The sequence below is a fragment of the Xiphophorus hellerii genome, chromosome 10 (assembly GCF_003331165.1).
Source record: "Xiphophorus hellerii strain 12219 chromosome 10, Xiphophorus_hellerii-4.1, whole genome shotgun sequence".
Taxonomy (NCBI): Eukaryota; Metazoa; Chordata; class Actinopteri; order Cyprinodontiformes; family Poeciliidae; genus Xiphophorus; species Xiphophorus hellerii.
The window spans coordinates 11,136,507-11,149,057 of record NC_045681.1 but is presented as its reverse complement, the minus strand read 5'-3'; the positions used below and the strand labels follow the sequence as shown (position 1 = coordinate 11,149,057).

Genomic DNA, 12,551 nt, shown 5'->3' with positions numbered 1-12,551 from the left:
TTTGCATTTTTTCTATGAGAAATTAACATAAACCATTCATATAGGTAGTAGTCGGAAATCTATATCATAAAGCAGATTCACTTTTAAACTGATTTACTTATTTTAGTGGTATTTTTCAATTATTGAGGTGCACCTAGAGTATTCCTTATTCTATTCCCACACTGAAGACCCCTATAGTTTCCCTTATTTAACTAAACTTATATAATAGACTTAATTTAATGCACTGTTAAAACAGGAATATATGTCATTTCATGTCTACATGATTGGGTTGCTTTGATCATATGCATTTAAATTTGCTTTGAGATCACATTTGATAGGAACTGGTGTATCAATAAGTCATTTGTTTTGTTTAACCTTCTCTAATTACATACATTTGAAGCAAAAATAATAAGGTTGCTTAAAAGACTTCTGTACAAAAAGCAAACAAGTAAATAAAAAAATAAAATTATTTTTAAAAATCCCTTTGGGTGAGTTTAATAAAATTTTACTTCAACTGAACAACTTTGGCTTATCGCTCAGAAAGAGTAGCAAGAGACTATGTTGAAATAATTTATTTGGGGAACAATGGATTTTATATTAATGTCAGGTGTCTTCAAAAAGGCCATCTTCACATACATACTGCACAAACAGCAAATATTTAAAACTAAGCCAGCCTCCTCCAGCGCCACGTCGCCATCCATCCAAACATTCTTTAATTCATCCTAAAGCAGCGAGTGACATTTCTCACATATTTTCTTTTGTGGCAAAATTAACTGTTATAGGGAGAACGTATGAAATTTGGTCAATTGGATTTTGAATTATTGTAATTTTGGTTTAAGTGGCAATTACAGTGCAAATGCACAATTACATAAATATAAAAAAAGGAAAACCCTAAATTGCAAGATATCTAGACTTTTGACCTCTTATGTAACAAGATCGTTTTCAGAACGTGTCAGCAGAAATCAGTCAAGCTGAAAGAAATCCAGCAGTGTAAACACTTAAATGATAACCTATTACAGAGTAAGTTCTACTAGAGTTGGAGCTGTAGACGCAAACACAGTTTAACGTTAACATATCAGACTAAATGTAAAGGATGGTGGAAGACTGACGGTTTGACCTTACTCAACCTGTGCAATGGGACCTTAAGATGATTTACATTAAAAAAAAAGGTGCATTTGCTTCACTGTCCTACAGGAGGTCTTTTTCCCTTCTTGACCAGACCATAGGCTTCAGTAGTAACACTGTTTCTATATTTTTAAACTGAAGGTTTCTGAAAACCCCCACAATTTATAGTTAAAATCACACACTGTAAACTAAACACATCAAAAGTTTAAGATCTTCCTGCAACTTCTCCTTAGAAAACCAAACTGTATTCTCTCTCTTCTACAGCAGTTACTCTTACAAAGGTATCTTCATACAATTCCTACTCCTATTCCTAAGATTCTTTCAAAGAGCATGAAAATGGTCTAAAAATAAAATCTAAATAATAGCAACTAAAACATTAAGTGTGGCCTTCTTTGGCCTCAGAAGATTTGGACTATGTTTTCTTTTCTTTTTTTTTTTAGAAGGACATGATGGTCCTCTGAATGATATCGATGCATTCCTGGAGTTCATGCTCCCTGATGACCAGAGGCGGGGCCAGTCGGATGATGTCCCCATGGGTGGGCTTGGCCAAGAGTCCGTTGTCCCGAAGGCGCAAGCAAACCTTCCAGGCATCGTAGTCTGTAAGTGCGGAAAACAAAGTAACTCACTGACTTGTAAGGTTGAATATATAGAATGTTAGGTGTTGCAATAGTCCATTTAAAACTCTTTTTGTGACAGGGCTAAACGGACTGTTCTCCATTAGTTAAGTTTTTTAGCAAACAGTATTTGCCAACATTTTGACTCATGCAAAGCGTGGTCTCTGTTCTCTCAGAAATAGTTTTCTACCTCACCTTTGGTCTCCTTGATAACAACTGCATTAAGGAGGCCTTTCCCTCTGACTGTTGTCACAATGTCTTTGGGCAGTTTCCTCAACTCAGACCGCAAAAGTTCTCCCATCCTTTGAGCATTCTCTGCAAGCTTCTCTTCCTCCATCACCTGGGGATATAAAAAACAAAACAACACCATTTTGGTTTAATACAGATGCTTAGATAAAACACTTTTGATATAGAGAAATACTTAAAAAGGCAAATGTATGGACAAAAACGACGTTAAAGTTAAACTGCTTTGAAATGTTCACCTCCAAAGCTGCAATAGCAACACGACAAGCCACAGGGTTCCCTCCGAATGTGGATCCGTGCTCCCCAGGCTTAATGGTCAACATTATATCATTATCACAAAGTACTGCAGACACCTAAGGGAATCAAAAACAGCCAAGTTAAAGCTAACATGGGTATAATCAAGTGTTATCTGATGAAATTACAGATAACACTCACTGGATAAACTCCTCCAGAGAGAGCTTTGCCCAGTATCACCAAATCCGGGCGAACACCTTCGTGGTCGACGGCCAGGCGCCGGCCAGTCCGTGCCAGGCCCGTCTGGACCTCATCAGCGATCCACAGCACCTGCAAAACCCACAAAGGGTTTTTAGTGACTGCAGAAACATCTACACTCAATGATGTTGTCACAGTCAACACGGTTCTGCTCAGTTTTTAATGCAGCAGTAAGATCACCTCAGGGCATTTCACGCTAAACCACAGCCAAGAATTCCCTGTGATCAAGTAGTTGTTGGCAACAGTTTGGAAATGGACAAAAGGATAAAAGTCATTCCAGGGCTTGAGACTGAGACACAGCTAATCACGTTCTTTGAGCAAATACTTGTTGGCAACATCCTCGAAACAGCTCCAATTCAGATTTATTGCAATTTGGGTCTTAGAAGTTCGAATACATCTCCCAGTAAATTAGTCCTCTCCTGGGGCCAGGAAGTATTATTACATGTTGTTACTTTGCTAAGAAAATTAATCTCTGTGTTTGCTGACTCAGCTACAACATATTCATCTGCAGCACTTCCCACACACAATGTTAGCTTTCTAGGGAAAGAACATGCAGTGATCACTATGATCACAGGAAGTACTATTACATGTTGTCACTTTGCTAAAAAAGTTAATCTCTGTGTTTGCTGACTCAGCTACAAAATATCCATCTGCAGCACTTCCCACACACAATGTTAGCTTTCTAGGGAAAGAACATGCTGTGATCACTGAAACATTCTCTTCTTAGAAGTATTTGCTAAGTTATGCCCGCGATGCCTTTTATCTAAGAATCTTATCAAACTTTGATATGTCATTTAGTGCCTTTCATTCTTCACTCTCAGTTTCCACAAAATTTCAGGGTTTTTTATGCGATATATTTTGGTGTTGAGCATTTTTAAAAGGAAGATTTCATTTTATATTAAAACAAGATTCATAGTTTTCCATATAATGTTTGCATTTTTAAAAGAACATGTTGTAAACCTAATGTTCTGTTGAGCCAGAACCATTTGTTTAGTTTGTGTATTTAAGTGTTTTTATTTCCATTTGGTAGCAAATTTCAAACTGTTTTTTGTTAGCCAGATAAGTTTACATTTTTGTGCATCTATTTTGTATTTTATGTGACGCACTAAACACAATGTGTGATTTTGTATATTTCTATATGTGATTATTTTTTAATGTAGTGACTGCATAAAAGTAAAAAATAAAAAATAAATATTCCCTCTGCCCCATTATCGAGATATTTAAAAAAAATACATTGTGATTTCATTTCCTAGCAAGATCACCCACACCTATTTCATCCAACTAAAATTTAACCAATCAGAAGCGGACCTGGAGTAAACACACATGCAAGGTTTACAGCTAATTTTTGACACATTACATTCAATATATCAATACACCCATAAACAAACTATACATATTAAAATGCATGGTTAATTCTGCGTTATTTTAAAGCTTAATAAAACCTTCGATTTGTCTACGCCTAGAAGGACGATTTAAATTTGTTGGCAGCTTAAAATTAAACAGAGAATATTAAGAAATGCAGTTTATTTTAAATGAAGGTCTGCCAAACCATCCAAAAATGTTTTGGACAAAATATGCCAAGGTCAAAAATCAAAAAGTAGGTGGTTGTGTAGGTGTGTGTACACTACACATACGGACAAATGGATGGATGAACAAATGGACTGATTTTGAATGGATGGATACAAATTTTTAAAAATGGGGCCGTTAATAACATTAGGAAATGCAGATGTTTCTCCATGCTCGCTTCTCATTTTCCATACTTATCCAGACCTGGGAAATAACATAAAGATAATACTGTAGATGTAGATTCTGTTTAAATCTTGCTAGTTGTAGTGCACTATGCCATTTGTAACAGCAGACAGCTGTGGTAGACACTATACTATATAAAAGCATGAACATTTTCAGTTCTTTGACGTAAAGATGAAGGGTTGATACTAACATCAACCTAGTCATTATACTCTTTGGTTCTAGTGCCTTCATATGGACTTACATTGTATTTTGTGCAAAGTTCTCTGACTTTGGTCAGGTAGCCTTGGTCAGGCACAACCACGCCTGCTTCTCCTTGGATAGGTTCCACCATGAAAGCGGCAACATTTTGGTCCTGAAAAGCTTTCTAGAGAAAGGGAGGGGTAAAAAGCAAATTAAGATTTTTATACACATTAATCCGTGGAAAGTCTCAACTCACAGTCAATGTTTCTCAACATTCTGCAAAACAAGTTAACCCTAAACTAAGCTGATGGGAACCTGTACCTCTAGTGCAGGAATGTCATTGAACGGGACAAGCTCAAACCCGGGCATGTATGGCCCAAAACCCTCGTAGCTACTGGGGTCAGTGGAGCTGGAGATGGCAGCCAAGGTGCGACCCCAGAAGTTTCCCTCTTAAGAAAGAAAGAGCGAAATACAGCTTCAACAATAATCTCACCAAACTCTAGACAAAATAAACTTGCTTACTGTGGCACTCTGAAAATATTTCAACATAGGATGGCGACTTGCCTGCAAAAATGATCTTGGCCTTATTGTTTGGAACCCCCTTTATGTTGTAGGCCCACTTCCTGGCAAGCTTACAGGCCGTCTCACCACCTTCAACCCCTAATTTCACACAAAATAAAAAGGAACTCATTTAGATTTTATGTCAAAGAGATTTGAAAGACCCATCCCAAGGTGGACTTCATGACTTACCTGTATTCATGGGTAAAACTTTGTCATATCCAAACATGTTGGTGATGTACTCTCCATAGGCTCCAAGCACGTCATTGTAGAATGCTCTGGAAGTCAAGGCGAGCGTAGACGCCTGCTTGGTGAGCGCAGAGACGATCTTAGGGTGGCAGTGACCCTGATTTACTGCACTGTATGCACTGAGGAAGTCATAATACCGGTTGCCTTCCACATCCCACACATAGATGCCTTTAGTCCATAAAAAAAATAGAGTAAAATCATTCCTTCTTTGATGTGGATCAGCATTATTCATAGAAGATTTGCAATTTTTGGTCCTGAACTCACCCTGGCCTCGCTCTAGGGCCACAGGGAGCGGATGGTAGTTGTGTGCCCCATGCTTCTCCTCGCGGGCATAGATTTCCTCCGAGGTGAGCTTGGTCACGGTGGCGGGACGTGGATGTGTATAGATGCTCCTGCGGAGAACCAGGCCAGCACGGCTCAGGCTCCCGAGTTTTAAAATCATTCCCTTCATGCTTGCTGTTGTGTGGTTGGGCACAGAAAAAAAAAAGAGCTTTGATATTTAAAGTGATTGTGAAGTTACTTATTCAGTGGAAACACATTTTAGGTTTTTGTAGCAAAATGTAAAATATAACATTTAAATTGTGCAAAAAGCAAATGTCACAGAAAGCAGTCTGTTTGCAACTGCTGTAGCATCTCTTACCAAAGGCAACTGCAAGTTCATTATTAGTGAGACAAGAAACTGTGTGAATTTATTTTGAGGGAAGATCTGACAAACCTTGCTCTTATTCCATTTCCAAACATAACACTGTACACGTGTACTTATTAATTTACATCCAATGCCATACTAACAAAATTGACAATTGTGAATACTTTCCACATACACTGTAGCTTGTCTAAAGACTAGCACAGACTTGATGCAACTTTAACTCATCTGCTGATGCAACTTATCCTGTTTGTTTTTTCTTTAGCCACAACTGCTTCGAAACTTCTCACAGGATTAGAATGGAAAGAAGGGCTCTGCATGCTTCCCATGCTAACAATGCCTCTCAGCAGCATAAATTGATATCTTGTCTCTGCGTTACGCTTAATTAAACATATGCCCTAAATAATTTGTTCAGCCCTGCAAACTCTGTGGTATCAAGTTTAGTTTCCAGCAGATACAAGAAGCTGGAGGAAAGAGTCAGTTGACTGGTTAATCAAAGCTGATTTGAGAGGAAAATACCAAAAGCACCTTTGGGAAAGGGATAAAATAGTATTAACTAAAACACGATAATCAAAAACTCATTGGCTGGAAGATTATCCTGGACATATTTCATTTTACAGTCGGGGTGATTGTTACTTTGAAATTAATTAATTAATTTGTAGAGATTTCTATATATAGACAACCCAATGACTTGGAGACAATTAACCAAACAGAAGTGGTTAAAAAAAGTCTATTACATGAGTTTCCATAGATCACCAAGGATTTGCAGGTCTGCTGAACCAAGCTTCTCTTTCATGTCCAATACAAAGGAAGGGACTGGCTACTGGTTAACAAAAGCAGCAACACTGCAGTTCCAGATTTTTCCATTTACACAGAAATGAAAAGTTTTCAACTCTGGTTTGAAAGAAAAAAAAAAAACTACTTGATTTGATAGTGACTTTTAGGAGATTTGGGAATCCGCTAAAAGAGATTCCCAAATCTTTTTTGAACAATCAGCACTGTATTAGCAAAAAAACAAAAAAAACATATTATGTTTATTATGTACCAAATTTTGGGTTTACATTAGTTGTTAGCCTTACATATGAAGTAAAATAATTAAACACCTGAAATAATAAATAAATCTTTATCTTATGGGTATTGCAGAGTTTAATTCCTGAAAGAAAGGGGAGAAAAGTAGTTGACATTCTGAAAGTTGTGGAAAGTCGCAGTATCTATGCCCGCCACCAACCTGTTGGCAGCCATACACGATCTCAAATACTTCATGAGTTATGTTACCTATGCTACCTCTTTTAAGCGTTGAAATCCACCTTTAAATGAAGATAGCAGAGTTTGTAAATCAATGAGCTGAAACATCAGTAAAGCAAACTTCTATCGGGGAGTTGACCTGAGCCTGGGCTCATCCCTCTGTCCCTGACAGCTGATAGGTTCCCGAGGAGCTGCCTCCACCGCACCCACTGACCTCACGGTGCCACGCTAAATAAAGAACTACATGATCATGTTCAACCGGTTACTAGAGGCAACTCTTCAATCCTTAGCATCCAACCTGATATTATGCAACACGGAGTATCTCTTAGTAAATTTCGAGAGCGGTAACATGGAAGAGCTGAAACAGCCTCACAGAACACTTAACTGCCTGCATTTGATGTCAAAAAATAACAAAATGCGTTCAAAAATGAATGTCAACCGTAATGATAGCCGCGTCTCCCCCCGACCTATGACACCAGTTGTTCAGAGCGTTGTGGTGATCATCAGTTGATCTGTTTTTTTCCCCTGCTGGTCTCAATCAATATTTTAAACTCAAGTCTATCAGAATAAAACTAAGAAGAAAAAAGATTGAAAATGTACCGTGTGTAAAAAGAACAGCAGTTCAGAAACCCTCTTTTTTTGATGCTCACTCACCCCGGTGAAAAATATGATGCGTGTGCTGTTCCGTTGCGGATTATTTGACTGCCCAACGTGCCAACGCCGTGGCTCTTTGTGCGTGCTTACGTCAGTGGAGACGCACGCCTCCATTGTGCAATTTTAGACGATGATTTCACCGGTATACTCCATACCTAACTACCAGAATTAACCTTTATTCCATAATATAATACCTAAATATATATTGTTAGACCCTGTTTATGCCACTTAATATTATTTATCTAACGACAGCTGGTACTTACATGGTTAAGTATTATGCAACGATCTCGAAAATGACTAGAAAAGACACGTGCATGAATGAAATCCCACGTGACATACTATAGAGTCCTATTAGAGCCAAAAAAGTGTAAATTAAATTCTATAGGCTAACGTTAATTTTTCATATTCCTTTATTTAATCAGGTAAACCCCGTTGAGATCTAGATCTCATTTTCAAGAGGGACCTGAGCAAAAAATTTAAAAAGGCAGTAAAAAAAACTACAGTTAATGTAAAAAAAAAAAAAAAAAAAAAGCATTGTATTGTATAAAAACAAAATATAATAATAGCTCAATAAGCAACATAGAGTTAGGGTAAATCCAAAATAATCCTTAGTAATTTGTTCAAAATTCAGCTAGGTTATGTGATCATTGCTTTTTACATGAAAAGAGTATTAGGACAATCCGTATGTTCCTTAAAATAAATTACAATATGGAGTAAACTCCTAAACTCCCAACTGAGCTAGAACTATGCAGACAAAAAAAATAGTGAAAGTATGTAACATTTTATAGATATCTAGATGTGTCAACATTAAAAATGAATGGAACAAACAAAAAACTAACAAGCTAAAAGGAAACAAAAGTAATCTCTATTTAATTAGTTGTCATCAGTGTATGGGAAGGGTTGAGTACAAGGTAATAGGTCTTTACATTTTAAGTGCCTTTTACTGAAGGTACTTTTTATGACACATTATAGCACCATCTTTAAATGGTATAAATTGCATAGTTTTATGTACACTGTTGCTTTGTGTTTTAGGGACTGCAGATGGAAAATAGTTCAAAGACATAAGGTCTGATGGGAAAAAAAGCATCTGTTCATGTAGATATCATCAGTCCTCTTTAAACAAACTAAACCAAATCTTTACAGCATGTTTTCATGGAGTCATTGCATAGGATCCAGAAAGAGAACTCAAAGAAGCACTTAATAAATAAAAAATTAACTACACAATTGAAAATATTTTTAGAATATAATTGAAATAAAAGATGAAGATTTTTTTCTGTCCACCTTTATAGATGGTCTGCCAACTACCATAAAACACTATAAGAAGAAATATGTATTCACTTTCCATGAAAGCATACACTATAGTGTGTAGTGTACACTATGGGTTATAGTGGCTTTAACCAGGGGCGATTCTAGGATCTAACCTTTAGGGGTGCTTAGCCCCCAGCAGGTCTAAGACAAATGAGAAGATATTCATTGGTGCCGTTTTCTAAATCTGTTTATTTAAATACATTCACAAACAAAATTAAGAGACGTGTCAGTAATTCATAGAATAAAACAATTTTCATTTTACTCAAACATATAAAGAGTAAAATCAGAGAAACTTAATTTTTTTTCCAGAGGTGTATAAACTCAGTTTGAAACAGAATATCAGGACTACATCATACCTGCCAACATCTGCTAACATTAATGAGAGACAAGCAGCTGTGGAGTGACACAGCGTGGTCTGTTCCCCCGGAAATTAAAATAAAATCTTCTCAAAACGATGCATTTCTATTTGAAGAACATTTCACTAAAACCAGTTTATTATCAAGGTAGACGTTCAGGTAAATGACTCGTGAAAATGAGTCTTTAATCTGAATTTTATTTGAAAATCATACTTAGAAATTGTATTACCCTTATTTTTATCTGAACGTTATGCGGCTGTTAGCCTTTTTCTTTAAATAATGTTTGTCTATCTATGGAAAAGTGGACATTATGAGTCAGGGTTTTACTATTTCAGTTCACAGTTCATGAGTACCAAAGAATTTTACTCCAGTAAAAAGTAAACATTGAAGAAATGACTCAAGTAAGAGTAAAACAGTATTTGGTTAAAAGTCTACTCAATTGCTGAATAACTGATCAACAGCGGAAATTTTTTCAGTCACATTTCAGAGATTTCAGCTCTTCTGTGCCACCTGGTGGTTCAACTAGTCACTGCAAGATAACGTTTCTTACATTAGCACAGCAGGACTCCCTTTATATTCTGTGGTATCAAGTTTAGTTTCCAGCAGATACAAGAAGCTGGAGGAAAGAGTCAGTTGACTGGTTAATCAAAGCTGATTTGAGAGGAAAATACCAAAAGCACCTTTGGGAAAGGGATAAAATAGTATTAACTAAAACATGATAATCAAAAACTAGTTGGCTGGACATATTTTAATTTTATTGTCTTAAACTTTCAAAATGTCTTCCTTGTTTTGAATGGTTGGTATCTTGAGCCTTTTTTTTGTGCTCTACGCAGAGGAACTACCCATTGCATCCTGGGAAGTATAGTAGAAATGCATATATAAGAGTTTATCAAAACATCATAACAGTTGAGTAAAATATGTCTGCCACATAGAAATCTGTCCTGACATGAAAGCACAGTGTAAACATGCCCAAAATATTAAATTTATTCTGGCTACAAACATTTTTCTCAGATGTTTCATTCAAACATGACAGGAGGCTGTTCAATACTTGAAAAGGCTGGCTATAAGGGGAAGAGCTGCGTTACACCCACACATCACTTGAGCTAAAATATTCCCAACTAGATGTGCAGCTGCAGCTGCAGGGCGAAAACATTCAAGTTTCCAGTTCTCTCAACTCACAGCCTGACAGACAGACAACACCCAGAGTCAAAACGACCAGAACTATTATTCTTTTCAAGTAAAATGAACTTAAGCCTCTCTAACTATGTTTTATTTTTAAAATTTTGAGGCGTGTAACATCTGCTTTTAATTTAAGACTAATTAAAGGCATCATGTTAGCAACAAAAAAAACCTTCATATCTGGATTTAAACAAAGATGTTTCAGTTTATTTCATAAAACCAGAAAGCAGGATGCATTTACTTTACATTTCATAAAAGCTGCTGGAATACAAAATACCTGAATAATCACAGTTACAACGGGTTTAATGTAATGTAAAACATACTGGAACGATTTAATATTTCCTCATTTCTTTTCATCTTCGGTCGGAGTGCGATCAGCCTGTAGGACAAATTAAAATAAAGGTTAGTTTTCCATTTCTCATATTTTTGTTGTTTCCATGACAGGCTGAACAGAACTAGTTTTTCTTGATTTATCTGATCCCATCATGATGCGTAACGATGTTTGAATGACACATCCCGATTGGCTCATAAAGTTCAAAGACAAACACTTTACAAGAGGAGGGTCTCAATTCAGACCATATGGACCAGGTACATATGGTTGTTTTTGACCAGTTTTGCTTCTGTAATTTGATGCTGCAAAATAGATTTTTATGTAGTCTTCCATTCATTTCATGCGTGGAATGAATCCAATATCCGTTCTTGTTGCTGTGAAAAAAGATCAGGCCACCTATCTTTATGTAGTCTACTGTGTTTTTCTAAAACTGCACAAATGATGCAAATTGGTTAAAAGTAACCTTAAGCAATGCCTCATATTGAGGATTTTTGTGACAGTGGACATGAGAATTTTACTTTAACAGGACAACTTTCCAAATAGCTTAGCCTAGAGGGGGGAATATAAAGCCCTGTGGCCGCCAAGCTTTTAAGACACTGGGGAAACCTTGACATCTGTATATTTCTTAGTCGTCTTCGGGCTGCTCTTGGTCTCATCCCTCATCTAGGAGCCATTTGACACAGCGGACCCGACCCAGAAGCATGAAACTTTTGACAGCTCCTAGGATCTCTGGGACACTCAAACCCCTCCACCACGATAAGGTGGCAGCCCACGGAGGAGAAAAATAAAACCGGAAGCAAAAAAAGGACCAAAACAAAAGACAGACAAGACCAAAAGCAAAGCACGACCAAAACCAAGACTTGAATTGACCCAAGACTAGATTTGACCCAAGACTAGACAATACTGAAACAAAACAAGACCGGAGACAAAAAAGGACCAGAGCAGAAGCAAAGCAATACCGAAACCAAAACAGGACCAAAAATGAAGCAGTACGAGACTGGAAGCAAAACGAGATAAGACACAAAAATGGACCAGAACAGAAGCAAGACAAAATCAAAACAAAAAGAAGAATAAGACTTGAGCCAACCCAAAGCCAGGCACTCACACACAAAAAATCAGTAGCAAAAAGGGACCAAAACAGAAGCAAGACCAGACACAAAACAAAACCAAAGCAAAAGCAAGAAAGACCAGAAGCAAATGAACACCAAAACCAAGACCAGAAAAAAAACAAAACAGGAAGGGACGCAAAAAACAAGAGAAGACAACAAACAAGACCGGAAACTAAAGAAGACCAGAGCAGAGATGAGACAAAACCAGAGCGGAAGCAAGAAAAACTTAACAAAAAGATGATCAAGACAAGACTTGAAGAAAAACAGGAACAGGACCAGGTTCGAAGCAAAACCAGACAAAACTGTAAATAAGATCAAACCTTCTACCTTTATCTAGCCTACCGTATTTTTCAAGCATGGAATAAATCCAACATTTGTCCTTGATGCTGTAAATAAGATCAGACCTACCTTCATGTAGCCTTCCATTCATTTTGTGCATGGAGTGAATCCAAGATCTGTTCTTGTTGCTGTGAAAAAAAGATTAGGCCACCTTTCTTTATGTAGTCTACTGTGTTTTTCTAAAGCTGCACAAATTAT

The 12,551-nt window shown here is 37.0% G+C and overlaps 1 protein-coding gene across 2 annotated transcripts; it reads right to left on the bottom strand.

The window, feature by feature from the left end:
• Positions 1 to 535: 535 nt before the first annotated feature.
• oat (ornithine aminotransferase) lies at positions 536 to 7,857 on the bottom strand. 2 transcript variants are annotated; one of them, XM_032574668.1, is made up of 10 exons: positions 7,732 to 7,857; positions 5,454 to 5,645; positions 5,133 to 5,357; positions 4,947 to 5,042; positions 4,704 to 4,831; positions 4,444 to 4,566; positions 2,397 to 2,525; positions 2,201 to 2,314; positions 1,914 to 2,058; positions 536 to 1,701 (listed from the first exon to the last, which is right to left on the bottom strand). In XM_032574668.1, exons 2-10 carry the CDS (start codon positions 5,638 to 5,640, stop codon positions 1,541 to 1,543), a joined length of 1,308 nt encoding a protein of 435 aa, XP_032430559.1. In that variant the 5' UTR covers positions 5,641 to 5,645; positions 7,732 to 7,857; the 3' UTR covers positions 536 to 1,540. The 2 variants fall into 2 exon arrangements, with proteins under 2 accessions (XP_032430559.1, XP_032430558.1); XM_032574667.1 differs by having other exon boundaries at positions 7,678 to 7,811.
• Between the last annotated feature and the right edge of the window lie 4,694 nt (positions 7,858 to 12,551).